General features: G+C 57.7%; 5 protein-coding genes across 5 annotated transcripts; 3 read left to right on the top strand and 2 right to left on the bottom strand.

Moving 5' to 3' along the window:
• Positions 1-1,089: 1,089 nt before the first annotated feature.
• Positions 1,090-7,556, bottom strand: BJ171DRAFT_570694 (uncharacterized protein; the record flags this gene model as incomplete). Its single annotated transcript, XM_053113651.1, has 14 exons — positions 1,090-1,359; positions 1,502-1,666; positions 1,850-1,970; positions 2,181-2,482; positions 2,637-2,812; positions 2,942-3,009; positions 3,196-3,373; positions 3,596-3,847; positions 4,055-4,138; positions 4,330-4,655; positions 4,913-5,229; positions 5,385-5,867; positions 5,991-6,710; positions 6,975-7,556. The coding sequence occupies 14 exons, from the start codon at positions 7,554-7,556 to the stop codon at positions 1,090-1,092; spliced, it is 4,044 nt and encodes a 1,347-aa protein (XP_052963123.1).
• Positions 7,557-12,281: 4,725 nt separating this feature from the next.
• On the bottom strand, positions 12,282-15,597 carry BJ171DRAFT_602098 (uncharacterized protein; the record flags this gene model as incomplete). The annotated part of the gene is made up of 4 exons (XM_053115138.1): positions 15,143-15,597; positions 13,216-15,015; positions 12,650-12,965; positions 12,282-12,490 (listed from the first exon to the last, which is right to left on the bottom strand). Exons 1-4 carry the CDS (start codon positions 15,437-15,439, stop codon positions 12,282-12,284), a joined length of 2,622 nt encoding a protein of 873 aa, XP_052963124.1. The 5' UTR covers positions 15,440-15,597.
• A 457-nt stretch (positions 15,598-16,054) lies between these two features.
• Positions 16,055-18,589, top strand: BJ171DRAFT_221192 (uncharacterized protein). Its single transcript, XM_053106484.1, has 2 exons — positions 16,055-16,499; positions 16,804-18,589. Exons 1-2 carry the CDS (start codon positions 16,305-16,307, stop codon positions 18,439-18,441), a joined length of 1,833 nt encoding a protein of 610 aa, XP_052963125.1. The 5' UTR covers positions 16,055-16,304; the 3' UTR covers positions 18,442-18,589.
• Positions 18,590-18,761: 172 nt separating this feature from the next.
• Positions 18,762-21,456, top strand: BJ171DRAFT_445839 (branched-chain alpha-ketoacid dehydrogenase). The gene is made up of 7 exons (XM_053108180.1): positions 18,762-19,079; positions 19,434-19,625; positions 19,906-19,992; positions 20,299-20,667; positions 20,822-20,941; positions 21,075-21,110; positions 21,293-21,456. Exons 1-7 carry the CDS (start codon positions 18,872-18,874, stop codon positions 21,406-21,408), a joined length of 1,128 nt encoding a protein of 375 aa, XP_052963126.1. The 5' UTR covers positions 18,762-18,871; the 3' UTR covers positions 21,409-21,456.
• Positions 21,457-22,441: 985 nt separating this feature from the next.
• Positions 22,442-23,247, top strand: BJ171DRAFT_519644 (uncharacterized protein). The gene is made up of 2 exons (XM_053112365.1): positions 22,442-22,920; positions 23,045-23,247. The coding sequence occupies exon 1, from the start codon at positions 22,466-22,468 to the stop codon at positions 22,772-22,774; it is 309 nt and encodes a 102-aa protein (XP_052963127.1). The 5' UTR covers positions 22,442-22,465; the 3' UTR covers positions 22,775-22,920; positions 23,045-23,247.

The raw sequence follows: 23,247 nt of genomic DNA on the forward strand, positions 1-23,247 counted from the left end.
GACACTTTGTATCCCAGCTGCTCTTCGAGGATGATCTTTGCAATCCAGTTGGTGATATTTCCGGAACTCCAAGTGTAGTCGTCGATGGTGACGATGCCAAGCAGAGGATTGAAGACGGGATCCGTGCCAAGACAGTTCCATGCCGCCGCCAGAGGCAGCAAAAAGGAGGCCATCAACAGCATGGCTCTATGCGCTGACTCCATTTTCTTCCCGGCAGACGTTCGCGTTGAGCTACCCAGGAGAGAAAAGAGTAAAATGATGAGGCGACAGGCTTGCGGAGGCAAAGGCGTCTTGGTGAAAGCGTGGCCACTGCGATGCTCAAGCTCCCACGCTGCCTCGGTGTTGATTCGCAGCTCCATCAGGCAACTCCCTCGTCCGGAAGATGAAAATGACCGACACACGGGTCATTTGTGGATGCTACTGATACGAAGAAGGAGCTATGTAATCTAGTCACCTCGACTGATTGGACAAGTATGACATCACCATACCGAGATCGGATCATGCAACGGAGCACATGCGATGAAATGCACCGATCGACTGCCAATCTAGTTATTCCAATAAACCCTCAATCTTCCCACCGCCTCCGCTGTTGCTGTGCATACGCGTAGGCATCTTGCGCCAGGCCAGCCGAAATAGCTGTACTTGGACCCGTTGATAGTCACTGAGGCATGTTCTCATGTGCGAGCATGATGAAGTGCCCTGTCTTGACCGATACTATCACTGTCCCGAAAACACCACAGGTGCAATCTCGAATTGCACTATCAACATTTCCCAGAGCACAACCGGAGTGCGCTCGATCCGGACTCCAGAGGGATCGGCCAGTGTTGTCCAGATGCATGTCTCCTGCGGCGCTACGGCAGCGGGGACAATGCGCCAACGAACCTTTCCTGGATGGGAATCACTCTGATACATCCGGTATATTCTGAACCTGACGCAGTACCCCGCTTCCTCTCGGAGCGCAGAATAGTCTGGTGCACATGCAGGAACACTCGCTGTTTGTCTCCTTGGACACAGTACGCCGAGAGCAGCCGCAGCAAGACTGTGGGCGAGGGGGTAGACTGGGGAAACTGCCGCTGTTTCATTGAGCCTCTACACAGCTGACCCCGAGTCTTGTGGCAGTGACTTTTGGGTGTTTGTGGATTTTTCGGGGCGCAGATCGGCCCTGGTGTCTGATTGCACCTCGCGGTATCGGATGATGAGGTGGCTAAAGATATTGCTGATGCTCTCGAAAACGAGCGATGCAAGCGTGACACACAACGCTGCAATCGAAATCGCCACCCAGCCAGTCGTTGCAGAGACATAAATTTGCAGGCCAATCTGTGGAAGATCTTGGATAACCAGCGCCGACAATGATAGTATCTGGAGGAACCAGCGCGGAGTGTCAAATTGCCATCATGGCGCTTGCAAGGCAGAGTGTCCCACGACTGCTCGCCATCGTGCATTCCCACCAAAACCTCACACTCTCGAGACACTTGATGTGGCTCCTCGCAGGACTACGCACCTTGATCTGGCCCTCGAACTCGATCGAGTACGGTGCCCCAAAGCCCTTCCAGTTGGCAATCTTGGACGAAGATAGATATATGGTGTTCGGGCTCAATGATGCCAGCATCATGATGGCGCACAGTACCAAATTATGGCCATCCATGTACTTCCGGAACGAAGAGTTCTGCAGCAACAGTGTTAGATCAGCGACAAGGTTAATTGATGGGAGCACATGGAGCGAAGCAACAGCAATGCCGCCCAAGACCCAGCAGCATATTCCTCAGTGCTGATTCTGTACCCGTGTCCGCCTTGGAAGTCTCGATGTCGGCGGACCGCAACCCTGTCCAGCCCCTTGCAGACCTCATACCTCCTTAAGCTCGACACTGAGGAGCATCGACAGTACAATGAAAAAGAGTAGCGCTGGGCCGGCTATGAAGAGCACACCAAGTGCCAGCACATAAACAGACTTGGTCGTGAAGCTTGCATAGCTGCAAGCGACACCAAGCCAGTCGTGCCCACCGACGAAATGGGAATCGCATCCAAGGAAGCAAACAAGGCCAGATGAATGTAGAATCAGGTTTTGGTTGCTGGAGATAGCCAAGGGTCATACAGAGGCTCGTTTGCACGGAGTTTATAGGGAAGGAGCTGCAGATGATGACCAGCAGCAGCGGATGAAGCCCGAATGCGAGGAAACCTACCGCATCCAGAACCACGCATCCGCGACGTACTTGCAGATGCTGAAGCCAATTGTAAATACAATCGCGTTGTTGGCGTCGTTATTGGTGCGCCGCAACAGCACATAGACCAGTATCAGGCCGGTTAGGTAGCACACGGCCGTTACGATGATGGGCGTCTGGTAGGTGGGTTCTGGGATCGAGCAGTCTGAGCCGGACCACTGCCCATGACATAAGCACTGGTTGTTGAAGCAGAGCCCATTCGGAGCAGTACAATTGTTTGGGCACTGGCGAAACCACAACCACTGACTCCAAGTTTGGCGGTGCTAGGAAATCGAGGGTAACGGAGGAGCCAGCGTCGGGGGGGGGGAGCAGTCGTCAGTAGCAGCCCGCATCCATGTTGACAGCGTCAGGTCGTTCCTACGGCCAGAGTCATGCTTTGATGCTGTCTTCGTCGGCGTGTCGGGCAGTGCCACTCACAGTTTTGACCCATAAGCATGCCGCGTCTCGGTCTTCCAAACCGTCGTCGGAGCCAAAGGCCAAGAAGTAGTCGACATCGGCGTTGGATATCGTCCAGAAGCGAATCAGCCAGTAGATTTCTGGATTGGTGACCGACAGACCCGAATTGACGATCTTTTGCACGACGTAGTTGGGGTCTACGGAACAAATCGAGGTCGCAGTGCGCCGTTAGCGATTGCCCTTGTCAGACGAGGAGTGTGTGCAGAGTATTGCATCTAAATCGTATCCAGCATATGCCCTGCGTTCGGCAACCACTGCTAACGCACAGGCAGAGCACGAGTAGTTGCACATCTTTGGGTCGTATTCGGGCAGCGACACTTGTGATAGTCGATATCTGCACAGCGGAGGCCCGAGAGGGAAAATGGAGATGAGTGTGTGCTGCACCGTAGTATCGATCCAGAGCCCTCGCTCGGCCAACGATGTGAGATCCCAGACTGCAAATACACCGCACTGCTTTCTTTCTTCTCTTCCACAGGCACCAGTATGATGCGCCCGCTGCAGTCGCCGATCAAACACTCACCTCGAGTCGTTTCTGGCGGTCCATAGTGTAAGGATATAGTGTGGGTTGGGCAAGGCGAGAAGAACGGGCTGGCCTACGTTGTTGAGCTTCACAAAAGTGTCGGCCAGAGCAGCTTCGCTTCCCGTCCATTCCGTTACCAGGCTCAAGTTGTTGAGGGCGATATGCGACTGGAGATCACCTGAAGAAGAATAATCAGCAAAGCGCAGCCGCGGATCCTTTTCACTTGCCCCGGTGTCTGCTCTATGTCTGCTTGTGTATGTCGCTCAAACAACTGCTGCCATCGCTGCTTCCGCTATTGCCTCTGCTGAAGGCGGCAAGAAACCGCCAAGGAAGCGCCGATCATGCGATGCGTCCTGTGTACCAGCCCCGTCGTGCGGGTGTACCTGGATCCGTTCCTCACCTGCCCAAGACGGATCGACTGCAAAAAGCGCTCCGTATCCAGATGCAGTGGTATTCCATACACGGGCCCCACAGTCCGGACAGGCGTCTGGGGGGCCAAGGCCCGATGCATTGAGAGCCGACGATGTGAGGGCAAAGCGAGCCGATCCATTGAACTGCCGCTGCAGCCCGCGATAGGAGGCCAGCTCGGGATATGTGTCCATGGTCCACATCTGCGTGAACCAGCCGATCTGCGAGATCAAACCAGAAGGACCTGCAAACAGACGGATCAGTGTTTGGGCATCAAACAGGCTGCGGGTCATGGGAGCAGAGAGAGGGAGAGAGATTCCTCCGGGATTGAGTTTCCGGGCATGCCATTCGACATTGCCGAGCAGCTGGGATCTGTAACCTCTGCGTCAAAGTGACCCCTTCGCAACACAGTTTTGCTCGGAGCCAGAGCCAGAGCCAGACCGCCACTCACCGGCCCCTTCGAGCGTGCGGTACGGCCCAGTACTTCGATCGAGAAAGATTTGCTCACGATCGGGCGACGCGTCTATCCATACTTCTGCACTTATCGCGGGCCGGTGTGGAGAAGGAACAAATCGATCAGCAGATGGCTGGCAGTCAGGTCTCATAGCCACAGCCATAGCCCCGAGAAGATGGGCGCATCGGCAGGCAAAAGTAAACGACAACACATCGTCCAGCTCAATCGGAGGGACGAGTCTCGTCTCAATGAGTCAAAGAGCGTCTGCAAACCTAGAGATGCCATCACAGAACCGTCCGAGAGCCCGTTCCAGTTGTAGATGCAAGAGTTTGGACATGGCACGATCGTGGTGGGGTATCCCAGCGCCTCTTCCAGAATGATTTTGGCAATCCAGTTGGTGACGTTCCCCGTGCGCCAGTTGTAGCCGTCGAGGGTCACCGTCCCCCATTGTGAGTAGACACTGAGGTCGGGATCAGTGCCCAGGCAATTCCAACCTGCGACCAGTGGCAGCGATGCAAGCAGAGCATACGGCCTCCAGAGTTGCATTTGTCGTTTCTTCACCCGCTTTTTCCGATGTGTGGTCTCTCCCGACCGAGAGCTATCGTGGAAGTTGGAGATGGATTGGCGATGGAGATGGAGAGCAAACGGAGGCTCCTCGTCCTCTCCCTTCCCCAACCGATTCTGATGTCAGAGGACACCAGGACGATCCAATCGTCGCCAGCATCCCGAGTCGCCTGTCCGATCCTGGCGCAGCTCTCGTCAGTGCTCCTTGATTCGATAGCAGTGTCACAAATGGCATGTGAGCGAGGCTGTTCAGATGCACACATCTGCCGACGGAGGCAGCGGCTTCCGCACGATTGGAACTGCATGAACGACGCTGATCGAATCGAATCTGGCCCTGCCTGGCCCAGATATCGACCAGCAGAATGGCTGTAGCCCACATCTCCGTTGGTCCTGGATTGAGCACCGAGCGCTTGCCAGGCCGAGGACAGACGGGCGACAGAGAGGCGGGGGGGGGGAAGCAGCGGACTGAATCTGCATAGGCTCCAGCGGTATCGAGTCCCCCACGGAGGCGAAAGCTCAGAGCGATCGAAGGCTCGCAGCGGGCCACGCATGCGCAAGTACCGGAAGTACTTGTGCTGTGTTCGTGCAGACAGGAGTCCAGGAGCGATCTCGATTGTGGTATGCAGTACAAAGCAAATGCTCCAAATCTTGTTTCGGCAGATCATGCAAAAAGTCATGGTAACCTACTTCATGACGACGCATCCATGACAGCCCATTTGTCACTCCCCACTTTTCACTCCGTTGCAACCACTGCTCAGTGCACCCGTCGATGGCGCTTCTTTCGCTTCCGATGCAGCACCTCTGCCGCCCCAAGGACTGCCATATTCGCCTTTTTCAGTGTCGACGGAGCGTCTCTGGGTGTCGTCTGCTTCGAGTTGATCTCATGTCGATCCGGCGAGTGTTGCTTGACTGCCAAGAGTCCGTGGGCGTTCTGGGACTTGTGCTGGGGTTTTGTGGCTCTCGAAGCTGTGCGGGTGTTCTCAGGAGCGACGGCAGTCCGGGCCGCTCGAGTAATGGTCCGATTGCCGGGTGCCCTGATCTGTGCCATGTGCTCAGGGTCCAAGGACGATGGACAAGGTTGCCCCTTCGAGTGAACTCTCGAAGGAACGAGATCTTCGACGTCCCACCCGTTGCTCACAGCCGGAACGCTGGCACATGCGTCGACTACAGAGTCAGGGCGACTCGAAACGAGCACGCTGGACATGTGCATGACTTTGAAGTTGTCGATCTTGAGTTTGTGGTATCGCTGTGGTCACGGAGGCACCATGATTCAAGGAGATAGAGCAGAGCATCAGCCGGCAGAGCCCATTTCCTCCCCCCGAATTATCCGATTGCCATCGAGCGATTTGCATCACAGAGCGATATCCACCTTGTAATCCTCCTTGGCCAAGCTTTGGAGGGCTGCGGCAAGCACCATATTATGTGAAGGCTTGCGCTTGTGCGGCGATGGGCCCTCGTGATCGCAGGGTTGCGATTCGATTGCGCCGTTATCGTGCAGACGCTGCGGCCCTGTCGATAGTATCGAAGCTGTCAGGGAGCCCCGCCCGAGGGCAGGATGTCGATCGTGCGTCTTCGGAGGACCGATGCTGCTGTGGGTCGACATCGATGGATTGATTCTGGGAAGCGACGTTTGTAGTCGGTTGAGCTCTGGTGAGGTGTATGCCCGCGAGTTTTCGACGAGCTGCTTCACCATGTAGGTGATGTTGGTCAACGCTGGGGTGCCGTTTGAGGGAACCAGCGCATAGTACAGTCCACAGTGCGGGTTGTAGAAGGTCATGTTGTTCATGACACTGTTCATTTCCTCCTCCAATCGCTGTCGCTGTCGCTGTCGCTGGGTCTCTCGACTCCCCCGTCGCAAGGCGTCGTCGAGCGGTGGGGCCTGGGTCTTGGGAGTTGCGGGCTGCCGGGCAACCGGGGGGACGACGTGGGCGATGGCTGAGTGGACCCGGATCTGTGCTGCCGCTTTCCTCGGCCGAGTGCGTGCTGTCTTGGGCCGTCGATGAACGGCCTGTCGCGGCTTGTTGAATATGACCGGGAGATGTGACTCTCTGCGGTTCATTGTCGACGGAGTGGGGATCTCCCGGCTGAGCTTTGGATTGGGTCCAGTGACCGATTCCGAGCCAGACGTTTCTGCCGCACTCAGTTGCTGTTGCTGCTGCAATTGCTGATGCTGCAGTTGCTGCTGCTGCAGTTGTTGATGCTGCTGCTTTGGATGGTCGCAGGTTGTGGTTTCAATTGCGGGCAGCAATCCACTACCGGCCGAGGGTAATGGCTGGCGCTGTATAGCTTGCTGACTTGCAAGCGATTGGACAGCCAAAGTGCCGGTCTGAGACAGAGAGGAAACATCGGTTACGATATTGTGCGGGAACGATATCGTCGTCGAGGGCGTGGGCTCGGGAGCAAAGCGACCGTCGCCGCTGGCTACAACCATAGGGAAGTGCTTCGATACTGGAGGCCCCGGTGCCTCATTTCCCTCCCATGCTTCGGGATGAATCGAGGCATGGAGCTCGAGATCAGCAGCCGGTCTTGCGGGTACCACTTTGGCCGCAAACGTGGATGGCGGCAGGAGTGGAGGGGGGAGGGTCAGCGATGGCGGTGACATGGACGAGGACTTTGGCTTGGTCAAGGACTGCTGTCGCCCCTGGACGAGTTGCTTGGACCTCGGCCGGCGCTTTGCCGAGGAAGGAGGCAGAATGTACATCTTGGAAAGGGTGGTGGTGCCCTGGATGGCCGGCAGCGATGCGTTTGGTGTTGTCTGGGAGCTGCGCGGCGGATGCGGCGGCGAGACTGGCGGGGAGACCGGCAGGGTGGCTCGGATTTTGGTGACGGAGCGGAGGCCACAGAGCTGCCGGCTCAGATTCTGGTAGAACGGATCGAATCCATGGAGCTGCAAGCCCGGGAGGCGCGGGAGCTCGTAAGTCTGCGGGCTGAGCATGGCTTGAGGTTAGGGGAGGGAAATACTTGTGGGAACGGGGTCGTGGGAAACTGCAGTTGGATTGCGGGAATGTGCAGAGCAGAAGCCAGGTCGGGGCGGCCGAGGACGAGCTGACTTGGGCAGCAGCCAAGAGCAGAGTCAGCGCATGAACCTGTCGATGATGCACTGTCCGAATGAACGGGAGTGACCCGGGGACACCAGTTTTATGAGATGGATCTCGAACCGACGATGCCGGGCCGGGGGCGACTCGGACCAGGTTTGGCAGCCGGCGGTTGAGGCGACTGTCGCGAGGGTTTCACTCCCTCACCTCGTCAATCACAAACTCCCAGCAGAGGCACCTAATGGACAGAGCCTGTCTGAGAAGCAGGTCGGGTCTGTCGCTGCCCATTGCCACGTCCCAATCAGGTCACCGCCACTTCTCCCATGTGCGATTGTTCAAGGCAAAATGGAAGGCGTCGAGTTCCTCACTCTGTCGCGAGCAATCACAATGACCGGCTGCAGCCCTGCCTGCCCCCACGACGGCATCCTGGATGGAGCGACAGACCCGTGCGCTGAAAGCAAACCCCTTCATTTTACAGGCAATCCAATAAAAAACGGGACACCCGGGTTTTTGACCATTCATCGAATATTTTGTTACCCAATGTTATCGCACGCTGGCCATGACCATTCGCCACACATCCGACTTTCGCACCGCCGCATTGCGATGCTACGCCCTCATCCATAGCCTGCGTAAGGTCGCCTCCATATTCAGTGTATCCAAGAGCACCATCCATCGATGGCACCGAGGATGCAAGCTGGATGACCCATCCCGGGTCCCAGCTCGCAGATCCACTTTCTTCGAGCAGGCATGTCCAGTCATTCGCACCCTGATTGAACAGGATCCGTTCCAGACTGGTCCTGTGTTGCGATGCAAGCTCGAGTCCATCCTCCAGAGGAAAGTATCACTCTCACTCTGCCACACTGCCATCCACCGAGCAGGTCTCTCACACAAGAGGGCAACACACCTCTACAAGTCCAAGCGACTGGATGAGCGAGTGGCACAGTTCAGGGACCAGGTCCGCTCCATCGACCCACGACGATTCGTTTTTGTCGACGAGACAGGGATCAGGAAATCCATTTTCCCCCTCCATGGGTACTCTGAGAGAGGTGCCCGACTGCAGAGGCGCCACAACATGAAGCACAAGTCTGTCTCGGCTGCATTTGCCATCAACCACTCTGGTGTGCTGCATCGCATGTACATCCCCACATCATTCAAGACACACTCGATGGTCGAGTTCTTTGAGCGAGCGAGCTTCCCAGACGACTCTGTGGTTGTGATGGACAATGTCAGCATGCACAAGACAAGGGCTGTCCTGGACTGCATCGAGCGCCGAGGATGGTCAGTGATCTTCACCCCGCCTGCCTCGCCCGACTTCAATCCCATCGAGAACTTCTTTGGGGTTGAGTCCCCACCGATTTGGGGTTTAGTCCCCATCAATTTTGGGGTTGAGTTCCCTCCAATCAAGCCGCCACTTTCACGTTCACATCCCTGTCTTGAACCTCTCGGCGATTTTTGAACAGGTCACTTCCCCAACCAGCCCGCAACGACGGGCTCCTGCTCTCGGGTATAAATGCCACACCTTTGTCCTGCTGCTTTCTTCCCTCATCTCGCCTTGATCTGATCATCGCGCTATTGTACGATAAAAAAAAGTCTCTGCTCTGACCAGTACCACTGGCAGACATCCAGCACCCTCTGCCCCCATGCCTCCGAAGCGTAAGGGTACCGGTGATGGCCAGCCTCGGCCACCCAGGCCCAAGAAAGCCAAGTCACAGTCGGAGCCTGTCTCTGGTTCGTATTCTGACCCCACGCATGCTTGTTTCTCTGTTGCTCCGTCGCTCACCACCACTGCTTCTGCAGATCCAATGGATGTCGATCCCACCGAGCCTGGTCCATCCACTTCCTCGAGTACCGGCAAGCGATGTCGCCAGTGCGATGGCACCGATCACGAGCGAAGCAACACTAGCAAGTGTCCCAAATACCGGCCCCTCAAGAGCTCTGTCGTCTCACTCGTGGATGGAAGGTCATCCGCCCCTCAATACAGCTGCTTCAAGCAGACGATGGATGGCTGTTGTCTCAATCCCGCTCTCCGCGACAAGATCCAGGCCACCGTCGAGGCCATGACACAGATCCAGTTCGAGGCATCCAGGCTGCTCAACCTGCACATCCTCCGGTGCATCGAGCAGGATATTCCCATCCCCGTCATCTCCAAGTCCACCCCTGCTTTCATCCGCCAGTGCTTCACGATTGTCGAGGCCGGTGCCCTCTCCCCGACCGGGGACAATGAGAAATACAACGAGCATCTGGTCGCTTCCTTTCGCGACTACCAGACCACTCGGCACGCAGACCTGCCTCCGGCCCCTCGTCTGCCTGATGGTGCTCACAGTCAGCTTCTCACCCTGGCTGTCAATGCCTATGCCACCAACTGCACCACCCACCTCAACCTGGCATACTGGCGACTTCTTCGCCGCTTCTGCGCTGCCGTCTTCCCAGCCAACAAGCACAAGCACGAAGCCATCGAGGCCTGTCTCGAGCTCTTCGAGAAACCAGGGCAGACACCACCCAAGGCCGATCTCGAGTTCCTCTACCTGGACTTTGGCCACATCCTGGACGAGTTTCGCTACAGCAACGACCAGGACCGCTTCCGGGCCCTTCATCGCCTCTCACACCATGTGGGAATCCTCGCCCGGGACAAGATGGTCGACGATGTCCACAAGTGGATCGACTGTGACATGCCCGCCCTCCGAGTCACCGAGCTGCAGCGCCAGGCCAAGCTGGACAAGCTCACTGCCCGAGGTATTCCCTCCGACGACAAGAGGTTCACCAAGGCCAAGTCTGAGCTCGGCACCACCAAGGCCAAGATCAACAAGCTGGCATCCAGGATCAAGTGGGCTCTCAAGCAGCTCTCTGTCGACACTCCTCCGGCTGTGTGCACGATGGTCCCTCTGTGCACAGCCAAGGCCAAGTACATCAAGATTGATACGGTCACTCTCCGGCAACTCCTTGACACCGATCATCGTCTTGACCTCACCTGGGACATGCTCAAGGAACAAGGTGATGACGGCATCAACAACCAGGATCGACTCTGGCGCAGTTGCTTCAAGCTGCGTAGTTCCCTCTTCCAAGAGCGGGTCAGGGACAAGAAGCTGTTCAACTACGAGATCAGCACCGATGGCATTGGATGCACCATCGGTCTCGTCAAGTTTGTGCGTCGAACCGATCACACCGAGACCATCGAGCCTCCTCCGACTGCCGAGCAGCGTATCCAGGCCCACATTGGCGACCCAGACCCCAACCGCACCACTTGGATTGGCATCGATCCTGGAGTCGGCTCCATCTTCACGGCGGTCATCCAAGCACCGGGCCACCAAGACGAGGTGGTCTCGTTCTCCAATGGCCACTACCAGCACATGTGTGGCCATACGTCCAACACAAGGTGGCACAACACCATGAAGTATCGACTCGACATCGAGACCTGGATGTCGACCACTCCCTCGCCCAAGGTGTCGTCCTCGGAGGCTTTCAAGGTCCATCTCACCCATGTCCTGCGACCGGAGCTGCGAGTGCAGCTCGACTTCCACCTTGGCAAGAAGGCCCGTCACCATCGATTCACAGGCCGCAGGAGACGCCAAGTGGCCGTCGACAGGATGTGCAAGGCCGTCCTGAAGCACGCCCCGATACGGACCGATGTGGTGATCGCCTTTGGCAATGCGTCATGGCGGCAGGGCAAGGGCTATGCATCCAGCCCGAGGAGGCAGCGGTTTGCTCAGTACTTTGAGCAATTCGAGCACCACCGACGCCGTCCCAATCACCCTCATGGAAGCGTCAAGGTAGTCTCGACGAACGAGTTCAACACCTCGCAAGTGTGCTCCAAGTGCCTGGAGCCAGTTCGGTTGGAAGGACTCGATGCGCCCAGTGTTGCGAATTCCCACTTTGTCAGGAGCTGCAAGAATCCCAGCTGCCGGACAGTGTGGAATCGCGACGTCAATGCGGCGCGCAACATGATCACAGTATGCAGGTCGATTGTGGAGATCGGAGAGCGACCGGTGGTCTTCACTCGGAGGCTGCCAAAGTGATCTGTTTTATTTCTTGTGGCTTTGCTTGACGCATGCCATCACATACTACATGTTCATGGAAACGGCTATATTGTCCCGTTTTTTTCTGAATAAAGTGTACACATGAGCAAGAGACACTCCAAAACCTCCACCATTGTGTGTTTGAATGATGTGTGGCGAATGATCATGGCCAGCGCTCATTGGTTTTGGATGGATGACAATAATCGATCGATGCTCAAAACCCGAGGCGTCCGTGTATTATTGAATCGCATGCATTCCAGACGACGGATCCTTCAGGACAGTGCACCACTGCCTCCACCAGCGCTTCCTCCACTCAGTCGGACAGCGAATCGGCACCATCGCCATGTACAGTCGCGAGATAGGCGCAGCGAGGAGCTCGCTTCCGACTGTGCGGGTTCAGCGTCATCAAGGTCGACCGTGCTCGCGACCAGGGCTATCGGCAGAGCCCTGAGGCAGTGGAAATCCGACGCCGCGGCGACGGTTGCTCGGATATTCAAATCTGCGGCCATCTCAGGACGAGCGATGCAGTGTCGAGATGTGGACCGATCGGGTATCTTGTCGACAAAGCCTGCCACACAGGAAAGTTGAAGGGCAGATCCTCGGTGCCCGAGACTACTGTGAATCGGGATGCCTCTTGTGGGGATTGCTGGGGTGATGATATGGCTGCAGTGCCGGTCGCTGGAACGGATAGTAGGGCATTGGCGGCTGCATCGGATAGGTGGGATGCGCGAGCGGGTTTACCACGGGTGACAGGCCTTGGGTTGGAGGCAGTGGGCGCAAAGCCGGTCGCGGAGGGACTCCGGCATGGCCGACAAACCGGTCTATTGAAAACGGAGCCGGTGCTGGTCGTTGCGGCAACGAGGCGGGTGCGGCCGTCGTCGAGGGAAAACGGGGTGGTGCTGTTCCTGAATGGCTTGCTGATGCTGAGGTCCACAGGGCATTTGTCCTGGGGCGCTTGTGTGGTCTGTTCCTATCGCCACGAGCGTCATCGCGCTTGGGTTCCGGAGCCCGCTGTGCCGGCCCGGGGATTTCGTACTCGGTGCCGACCAGATCAACGAGCGCACGCTGGGTCGCATGATTCTTGGCATCTTGCTTGCGCACAAAGTCGGTGTCGCTTCGATACTCCCTCTCGCCGATGCGGAGGATGCAGCCAAAGGAATTGAGACGACGACTGTGGAGAAACTCAAAGTTGGCAATGTAGTTGTGGGCCCGAATGTATTCTTGCAGATATCCTCCGATAGGTTTCTGAGCCATCGGGGTGTGCTTCGCCTCAAGGCCAAGGCTCTTACACGCCACCTGAGCGAGGACGATCGGCAGCAAAACAACGATGAGCGTTAGCGTGGGTCCAGCAATGTGCCAGCAAGACTCCGCACGGAGACCGTGTGAATGCACAGATCCGCCAAGGGCGCTGCCAAACAGCACACGATGCGGATGCATCTGACATGGCCGTGATATCTCTGCATGCGCACACACAAGAAACGCCATGGCACGATCGAGCCGATGATCTCGCATGGGCTACGTCCAGCAAAATAAGGCATCTCAGTACCTTTGCGGCACTCTCTCGGGCCAACTTGTTGGTTTGGAGGGCTCCGATCGAATGAAAGACATCGCGATTGACAGTGAGCGTGCACTTGAAGCCCTGCAGTCGGGAGCCAGAGCACTGAAACGAAGGAGTAGCTGTCTTCTCGGACTTGGGTAGCTGGCGCCACCACGACATGACCGTCTCGATGTAATTGGTTTGCACCGTGACGCCCTCGGCCAGAATCTTGGACTTGTCGACATCATGCGTTGAAGAGAGGCTCGAGCCGGGGTGTCCAGGTGGATCGTATGTCGGCTCCACGATCTCGCCGTACTCAAGATCGTCCTTGAAGAAATCCTCGAGAGTGCCCCGGAGGTTTCGGGTGCGCTTGGCGGCTTCGAAAAAGACCTGCATGAACTGGCAGGCCAGCCGCGATGCATCCTCCTCGGCCTCGATGACGGTCTCGAAGGCACGCGCATTCTCGATATGTTGGTCGATCACAACGATGCTGCAGCGATATAGCGTGCGCGGCACAGCGGACCACGACAGCAACGAGGAATCGGAGGGGACGAGCTCGTAGCGCGGGGGGTCTTCGTTTGGATAATGGACCGACATGAACTCGAGAAGCTTTGTTTTGAATGACGATGATGCTTCGTGGGTTGCGTGTTTCTCCAAGGATGAATGGGAAACGGAGTCGACATTGGTTGGCCTGATGGTCATGCTGACATCGACATCGGCACCGGCATCGACATCGGCATCAGCATTAGCATCAGCATCGTCATCGTCATCGGCATTCGTGTCCCTCGTGTCCAGCATCTTGTCGATGCCGTCCGAGTCTTTGCCGGCATAGAGACTGTCTGTATCAATCGACGCCCCCTCCCACACATCCGAGTCGGCAAGTGGAGGCGAGCCGGGACTCTCGTCCTTTGGATGACTGGAGAACGCCACTGACGGGCCCGATACAGGAGTGGGATCTCTGTGGAGATCGATTACAGCTAGCGCAGATGTGGTCCCTGGATAATGTTCTGCGGTGGTCGATTGCGCTGCAGTGTCGAGTGGATCCGGCGCACCTGATCGATGCCATGACTCGGATCCGCCGATCGGATGCTCGGTACCTAGAGCATCATGAAGAGTCGGATCTCCAGGAGAATGGGTCGGCAGATTCGATAGAGGATGTGCATCCTCGCCCGAGACGGTGGTTGAGGCAGCAGTTGAGGCAGCGGTTGAGACAGCGGTTGAGACTGTGGCCGTCGCTGCAATTCCGCTGTGCTGATCTGGCGAAACCATGCGGCTGTTCCGCAGATCCAGGGTCGAGTGGACAAGATGAAGCAGATGTTGGAGACAGGCTCTTGATCCAAAGCGATATCGGCGGACCCGATCCCAGCTCTCGGCGAATATCAGGGCTCTGTGGACGACCAATCGATTGACCAGGAACGCCCAGAGATTCGACGCATCATCGAGCCCGGATGCCGATGCCAGGCGTGTGCAGAGACTGACGATATCGAGTCCGTCGAGGTTGAGGGCATCCGTGGGGTTGGCTTCGAACAGCCCCAGAGCAAACTGACAAACCAGGATGGTATATCGATCGAGGTCGGTAGACTCGTCTGGCCGCAGTGCCTGCGTTTCAAAGTGGGCAGGGAGATTCTGCCAGGGACTCGGTGGTAGGCAGTCTGGCTCGACAATCGATATCGAACGAGAGTGGCTACTGGAGGCGACCTGGTACTGCAGCGTCTTTTGGAAGTCTGGAGAGCTCTGGGAGAGCAACACGACAAAGGACACCGAAGCCGGGGCGATGAGGTTGAGAGCCGAGATATGGATCGTCATCAGCTGCGGATGAGGGAGGTAATTGAGTCAAACGAGGCAGACGAGGATGTAGCCGATGCAGTCGACAGCGAACAATCTGGCGAGTGGGCGATTGGGATTAGAGGCGAGTTAGCCTCAGGTCGATACTTGCCTGCTCGGCGGATTGGGTGGCATCGGTGGTGAGGAGAAGAATCGTGGGCGAGTCTTTGAGGGAGGGGGGCGTCCGCTTCAGCGAGGCCGAGGCAGCAATGCAGTGGTCCAGCGGGACCAGTGGATGGGACTCGGGCGATGCGTAGACGAGAAGGACGATATGGGGAGGGACAAAGCAGGAGCAGGCGAGGAAGGCAAGAGCCGCTGGAGCCGACTCGGACGGGATGAAGTAGAGACACCGGATAGTGGACGCATCGGGGCGGGCGAAGAGGCCAAAGACCTGGTGATGGAGGGCCATCGGCGGCTGGGGAGGATGGGCTGGAGAAGATGACGGAAGGGAGATGACGGGAGGGAGAAGATGATGGGAGGGAGAAGATGATGGAAGGGAGAAGATGATGGGAGGGAGAGGGAGCCAAAGATCGCGGTTGGCGGATGGGCTGCCATGAGATCAACCCCGGGACCTTCACTTTCAAGAGATGCATCCGGAGATACGTCCCGAGACATGCGATACGCTTTTATTCAGAAAAGAAACCGGGACACCACAGCCGCTTCCATGAACATGCAGTATGTGGTGGCATGCGTCCAACTGAACCATAAGAACGCAGAATGGTCACGGCCATGCACGATATTTTGAGGCAACAGAACATTCGGTCAATGACCAAAAAGCCAGGGTGTCCTGTTTCATTCTGTCTGTCAATGAACGATCGAGACATCCGATTTACACGATGCAGTTTAATGCGATTCAGCTCAATGCAATCGCTTCTATCGTCGCCTGGAATGCACATCCGCTCGCAGCGACCGCATCCCTTGCACCCCGGCACAGACCCTGCGCTGGCCCTCACAGACCCCTCCTCCCGCAGAGGACTCCTCCCGCTGCTCCCGTCGCTTCTCTCCCGCCGTTGCCGCCATTTCTCGGGCATGCATCGGAGCATCTCAGCCGGCGGCAGAAGCGCTCCCCGGGGACGGCCAGCACCCACCGCTGCAGACCTTCTTCCCGCTCGTCGCCGCTGCTGCAGGCGCTGGACTTTCCTGGGCTGCTCTGGACTGCTCCGCGATCCAACTCTTTCCCGGCGGGACAAGTAACTGCCTCTGATCAGCTCCATCAGCTCCATCAGCTCCACTTGCTCCATCAGCTCCACTTGCTCCATCCGCCCTCAGTGATCATGTCGCCAGACTGCAACTCGGACGATGAGGGCCAGGCTCCTCGCTCCGTCTCCAACCCGCCGCCGTCCCTCGACTACTGCCTGGTGCCTGCCATAGCCAAGGCATGCACAAAGCGCATTCAAGAACACATCGACGACACCGTCCGCCTGGACCCAGCCTCGCTCTGCGTGGACTTGGACTACCCTACCGAAAAGGTCAGTTTGGCTCTCGCATTGGCGTTTGCACTTGCAGATTGGGGCTCGCACTTGCATATTGGGGCTCGCACGGACATTTGCTTCATGTCTGCACGTCGCCCTGCAGCATGGCATGGCCTCGCTCTCTTCGGGCTGCTGGATGCACTTTCCTTGCGCTTTCTCTTCCCGAACCTCCAACAACCCCTGGCATATCCCCACCCTCAAACGGCCCCAAAGGCTTCTCTCGCACCAATCATGCACTCGTTCTGGCCGGTTGCATCTGGCCCATCCTCAACTTTCCTCATACCGTTATAATATCGCCCAGCACCCAAAAGGAAGATGCAAGACCTGGGGCCGCTTTGGAGCCAGCCGGAGTGCCGTGTCCCCCGCGAATCCCCGCCCCAGCCGAAGGACATGCAGCCCGGATTCCCAGGCTCTCTTCGACCGGCCGGACCCCATTCCGTCGCCGCCGCCTTCGGCACCGGTCTGCTGCTGGATGGAGCCGTCGGCCTCCGCCCCTGGCTGCAGCCCTTTCGACCTGGCCTCGCCGTCGGAGGCGTCGTCCTGTCAGCTCCGGGCGACGCCGGCCATGGATCCGTCTCATGGCCTCCGGCACGACTCGGAGGATCTTCCCCGGGCCCAGCCCTCTCGGATTGCTTCGTTCCCGGCCGAGCTGCTGATGCAAATCTTCCAGCAGTTTGTGCCGCACTACCACGAGTACCACACCTTGATCTCGAGAGAGTCGACGGTACTGTCGCTCTACCACTGCACGCTGGTGAGCCGCCGCTGGCACTCTGTCGCCCAGGAGGTGCTCTGGAAGTGTCCACGGGTCTATACCCTCGGCCAACTCGAAGCCCTGGCCGACTTTTGCAGCACGGACAGACCCGATACCTTGGGCCGTTGTCGTTCGCTGCGACCCGAGCCCACTACTGCCGAGAACTACCACCTCGTTCGCAGCTTCACGCTCACGGCCACCCTTTCGGAACAGCATCGCAATCACCACTCGCTTTCAAAGATCATCCCACGGTTCCTGATGCATCCCAATATCCACCTCACGGTCTTGGACGTCAGCTTCCTGCGGGGCCTGTCCAACTACGCCTTGATGAAGTGCTGCCCGTATCTGCGCTCCGTCGTGGCCCTCAACCTGGCCGGAGGCAACCGGAGCGCAATCTGCATCACCAAGTGCATCTCGAGCATGCCGAAGCTCACCCGACTCTCGGTCGCCTGGAACGCCAACGTCGACGACATGGTTCTTTACGAGATTGGAGAAAAGTGTCTCGGGCTGGAGTGGATCGATCTGAGCGGATGCGTCAAGATCGGCGACTCGGGACTCTTTGGGCTGGCCCGGCTCAACAACTGGACCGAAGGCGCCCGCGGCCTAAGATTTGTGGATCTGTCCTTTTGCTCCAACATCACCTATGTCGGTGTCTTGGAGCTGGTGGAGCGCTGCGTCGGCACCCTCGATGTCCTGAATGTCATTGGCTGTGGTGACGTGGGCCTGGGAAAGTATGCAACCGATCCCCTTCCGGCTCCCGCACAAGCCCAACCCGGCTCATATGTCGCCCCGTCCAAGACTCAGTCCCTATCCAAGCAGGATCCGCACGAGTCCTTGCTCGACCAGGACAGCGGATCCGGCAAAAGCCGGCCTGTCTCTGGCATGCCATCGTCCCCGAGCCCAAGCACAGATCCCAATGCGACGGGAGCATCCGGACAGCCACAGGAGCCCGGTTCTGCCACCAGAAGCCTCGCTGGCCACAAAAGCTGCTCCGCTCCTGCAGCCTCGGCAGACCGAAACAGCCCGGCAGACCGAAATGGCCCGGCTGGAGGCGGCCCATCGCTGGGCGATCAGAGCGCGGAGCACTCCAACCCCCCGCGGACAGCAGCCGGACCTGGCCCCGAGGAGATAGAAGGCGAGGATTGGCGGCGGGTCATTGTGAACCTGCCCGGGTTCGTCCCGTTCTAAGCGAAGGATGGTTGAGCAGAGAGCCATACGACCTCCCTCTCTCCCCACCCACACCCGTCTGCCTGTTGGGAGGACACTTGAATAGACTTGTGGCTACTTCTTCCTCTGTGACTACTTCTTCTTCTGCGGCTGCTTGCCCCTCTGCCTGAGCATTGATATCGGTCCACAGTCCGTCGTGCCTCGTCGTGCCTGTTGCGTTGCCGGCGGCTCCGTATCGGCTGCCCGAGTCATCCGAGTCACCAGACATGACGCCGTCACGTGCGCCGGCTATCGCCCGCTTGTGGCCTTGGGAAAAATGGCTCCTTGGCTCCGAGCCGACTGGCTTCTGTTGAGCCAAGCGCCGTCGCCCTCTCTCCTCCCTCCTCCGGCATCCAAGCGCACGAACGTCCCGGAGCGGCCTCCCCTCGTCGATTCCTCCCTCTCTGCCGCGATGAACAGCCTGCCAAAGGCCCTCCGGACCTTCTCCTCCGAGTCGGCGGCCTGGCACGTCGGTAAAAAGATCGGCCTCGTCGGCAAAGAGCCGACCACACCCGTCACTCTGCAACATCTGATCAAGCTCGGCCAGGCAAAGGACAAGCTCGCCTCCGCGCAGTTTCTGTATGAGGAGCTGCCCAGGCGTCTGGCCCGTCGGGTCATGGGTGCGTTCTGGATCCGCATTTGGGAGTTGCGTCAGGATCGGAATCGAGGATGGGTGGGAGGGAAACGAGGATCGAGAATTGGGATCACGATGAGACTCAGGATCGGTATCAAGGATCAGGATAAGGACTGGGCTGTCTCTGGACTCTCTGTTCGTGCACCTGTCGCAATTGCCCATGCTTGGGCGGCACTGCACAGCATCCACAGCGGCGAATTGGGGAGGAGGAGGAGCATTTTTCTCGCTTGACAGAGCCAAACAGACTCGTGCATGGAGTTTGGGCCGCCGGCTCTGCCGACATCCCTCCTCCTCCACCTTCTCACCATGACCTCTTGGCCTTCCCCCCTTTCATCAACAGCGATCCAGAAACTGCCATTCATCGTCGGCGTGAATCCCTACATCAAGAGCATCTACAACCTCTATAGTCACTCGTTCGAGACCCTGCAAAAGATTCCCAAGCCCGTCGATGAGCCCACTCTGAACGTGTACTCGGAGCAGCTGCGAGAGCTTGTGGATTCGCATCAGGACGTCATCCCGAACCTCGCCAAAGGTACCGTTCGTGAAAGCGCGAGAGAAGGAGGAAGAAACGACGAGATACACCTGCGAGGCTTTGGGTTGCCGTCGGGCTGGATCTTGGAGCACTGTCGGAGAGGAGGCTCTGGATTGCAGGCACGCACACGCCAAGCAAGATCACCTCCGATCTGCCGAATGCGATGCAGTTTCTGCGAGGACACTGCAGCATCCCCTGTGCTTGGCAGTACCAGAGTGCCCCCCCCCAGCGTCTCATGCGCAACCGTTCATTATGGGCTGATCCCCTGGGTACGTCACAGGTTTCTTGGAGTGCGGCAAGTACATGGACAAGCAGAGCGTCACCGAATTCCTGGATGGCATGATCAAGGCTCGCATCGGCATTCGAGGTGGGTTTTCTGGAGACCACCCAGGCACTTGGCTGCAACTGCAGTGGCAGATTCTCACTGGTGACATGCTCGCTGGATGGGCTTGTTGGCTGGATGTGGTCGTTCGCTGGATGGGCTTGTTGGCAGAAAGGATTGCCACTCTTGCAACTCGACTGCCTCTGCTGTCTCTGCTGCCTCTGCTCCTCTGCTGCCTCTGCTGTCGCCCTCCCCGCACTCACATCATACATCATACTGTTTTACCAATGTCGCTGCTTGGATGGTTGTCTTGCCTCGTATCGCCTCGCCTCGCCTCGCTGCTGATCGCAGTGCTTGCCGAGCACCACTTGGCCATGACCGAAACCCACCATAACTGGGTCGGCGTCATCGACACAAAGCTGTCGCCATCGATCCTCATCCGCTCGGTGGCCCACCGGGTCTCCGACATTTGCGAGATCAACTACGGAACCGCACCCGAGGTCGAGCTCAAGGGACACACCTCCACGACTTTCAGCTACCTCCACGTTCATCTCGAGTACATTCTGATGGAGCTCCTCAAGAACTCGATGAGGGCGACGGTTGAGCACTCCATGAAGCTCCGCCGTCGGGAGCAGCCGCCGGTCGAGATCACGATCTGCGAAGGCAAGGACGACATTCACATCCGCATCCGCGACCAGGGCGGCGGCATCTCGTCGGAAGGTAACTCCATCGGCTGTCCTCTCGATGTACTGCTGGGGAGGGAGAACGGATGAAGGCGGTGTGAATCGGGACTTGGCCACAGATGCGTCCGCGGCCTCCTCCCTCTCGCGAGTGACACTAATGTCTGCTTTGCCGCGGCCGATATACCCATTAGATCTGCCCAAGGTGTTTGATTACAGTTTCACGACCGTTCCAAAGATCAACGAGGACGAAGGCATCTTTGAGACGCAGGCCAGACTCGCGATGCAGTCGGGCGTTGGCGGGCCCATAGCCGGTAAGCGCCTGGTTGACTGGCGGGGTTGGCTGACTTGGCTTATTAATTGAGTGATTGGCTGGCTGACTGACTGACGCTGGATGTTCGATTTCTCACCCACTGTCTCTTGATGAACTCGAACCCCAATGGCCAGGCCTGGGCTTTGGTCTGCCCATGTCCAGGATCTATGGTGAGCATCCGCTGCATCTCGTCGCACCCGGCTGCATCTGGCATCATCGAATGGCAGCTAGCACTGCTTGCCGCTACATCGGGCCAAAACAACCACAAACGCTAACGCTCTGATTTTGTCCGTTGGACCTGCCCGCCTATCTCATCCATCTCCGCCGCGCATATCTGCCACGCGCCCTGCAGCCAAGTACTTTGGCGGATGCCTCGAGCTGATACCGGTCGCTGGCCATGGCTGCGATGTGTTTCTGACGCTGCCAAACATCAGCGGAGCCGCCAGCGCCCAGAATGTGAAAATCTAGTCATGGGCAATCCGTTCACAATATAGAGCATCGCATGTCTGCCCCCCCCCTCCTACACTTTCTCCCTCGTGTCCAGCCACAGCTTTGAATCGATGAGGGAGTCTGCCCGATGAAGGCCGAGTGAGTAATGAGTTTCCCCGAATGACAATCACAAAATGCCCCCCCCCTGTCTCGAATCACACCAGGCGATCTTTCAAGACAACTGACTATGTACACACGGATGGTGGAAGCGAGACCACCGGCCGCCTTGAGTGATTCGGAACTCGGCTGTGCAGCTCAAGAGCCTGTGGTGATTGAATGAAATGGCTGAATGATCTCACCAGCGACCAAGGACAAGTGACGTTGCCACCGGCAAGGAACTTTGCCGAGAGGGAATCCGTATTTGATCTTGCCGCTGTCCTTGCAGCTGCCCTTGCACTTGCCCTTGCTTCTACCCCCCCGGTGATGTCGAACCATGTCGTTCCCGAACGAAAAGTCGCAGGAGCCCCAAGGAGACAAGGCAGACAAACTTGCGCTTCCCACGATCCCTGACGGCGATGTTGGGCCGGCTTTACCAACCGAGGACGCCCATGCCCAAGAGGACGCCCATGCCCAAAACACCAACCCGAGGCCCTCAAACGTCATGGAGCAGACGCAGCGACGGTCCTTTCTCAGCTGCCTGTACTTTGTGGTCAGATACACACTCGCAACGTCGCTGATGGTGTCGATCGCCGCCGGCCTGATCGTCGCCGGGCTCTATACTCTGGAGCGGCAGCTTTCGGCCGGCCCGCTACCATTTTCCGGGATCCTGGTGTTCCGAGTCCATCTGCTGCTCTACTTCAGCATGGCAATGGGGACATATCTCAAACTAGGGCCCCTCCACAACATCCATCTCCTGCGGGCATCGATGGCGGTCGAGGTCATGATTGTCGCCGCGATCGTCGGCGCCCTTGGCTTGACGGTCGAAACGGCACTCATCATCCGCCCTCTGGTTCCCGTGGGGCGATGTATCGTCGAGGCTTTTATTATATTCCGGAAGGACTGGAAGTCGCTTGTCGGCTGGATCGTGGTGTGGACCATGCTCGCCATCAACATCGAGGTGGCTGCCTATGCGATTCTCGGCTGCTTCTACTTGTTTCAGCAGTTCAAGAACAGTCCCCAGATCATCAATGTGCTGCTCATTGGGCTGGTCTATCCCCTGATTGCGTGGTTCCAAGCGCTCTTGGGAATCATTCTGTACGAGAAAATGCCAGGGTCAAATCGAGTGCCCAAGGTCTGCGAGGACGAAGACTTTCGAGGCAGCCGGCAGAGCTTCATCTACACAGACTCGGGTATGCGCTCCGGGCATAGACAGCGGGCCGTCTACTCGCCGGTACAGTTAGATTGAGTGCCAATTAAGACGCTGGCTGACTTTCTGCGTTCAATCGCCATCATCCTTCCGTGCCTGTCGGTACCCATCGGACGGATGGGCGACGATGAACTCTGCTGCAACCGGCCATCGAACGGGTGCACCCACAGAAACCCTAAAGCGAGGTACATACTTTACTTTGCTCGCACTTTCAACGTGGCTCGAAGCAATGCATGGGAATGCAGCCAAAACGAGACCGAGCCAAGGCATAGCTAACAAACGGCTATGCTCCCGCTGGGTACGCATCAGGCTCGGTGCTGGTTCTCACCACCATCAGCCCGTTCATCAAGCTGATTTCCATGGAGTGGACGACGGCGTCGTGGATAATATCGCTGTTCGGCATGGGCGCGAGCCGGGTCCTGATTTCGCTTGCACAATACGCCCTCTTCCGGCTCTACCTTGCGAACGAGATGGAGCAACTCGCTGCGAATCGCAACCAGAGGCCGACCAGG

Source organism: Polychytrium aggregatum (assembly GCF_025602895.1).
Source record: "Polychytrium aggregatum strain JEL109 chromosome Unknown BJ171scaffold_43, whole genome shotgun sequence".
NCBI lineage: Eukaryota > Fungi > Chytridiomycota > Chytridiomycetes > Polychytriales > Polychytrium > Polychytrium aggregatum.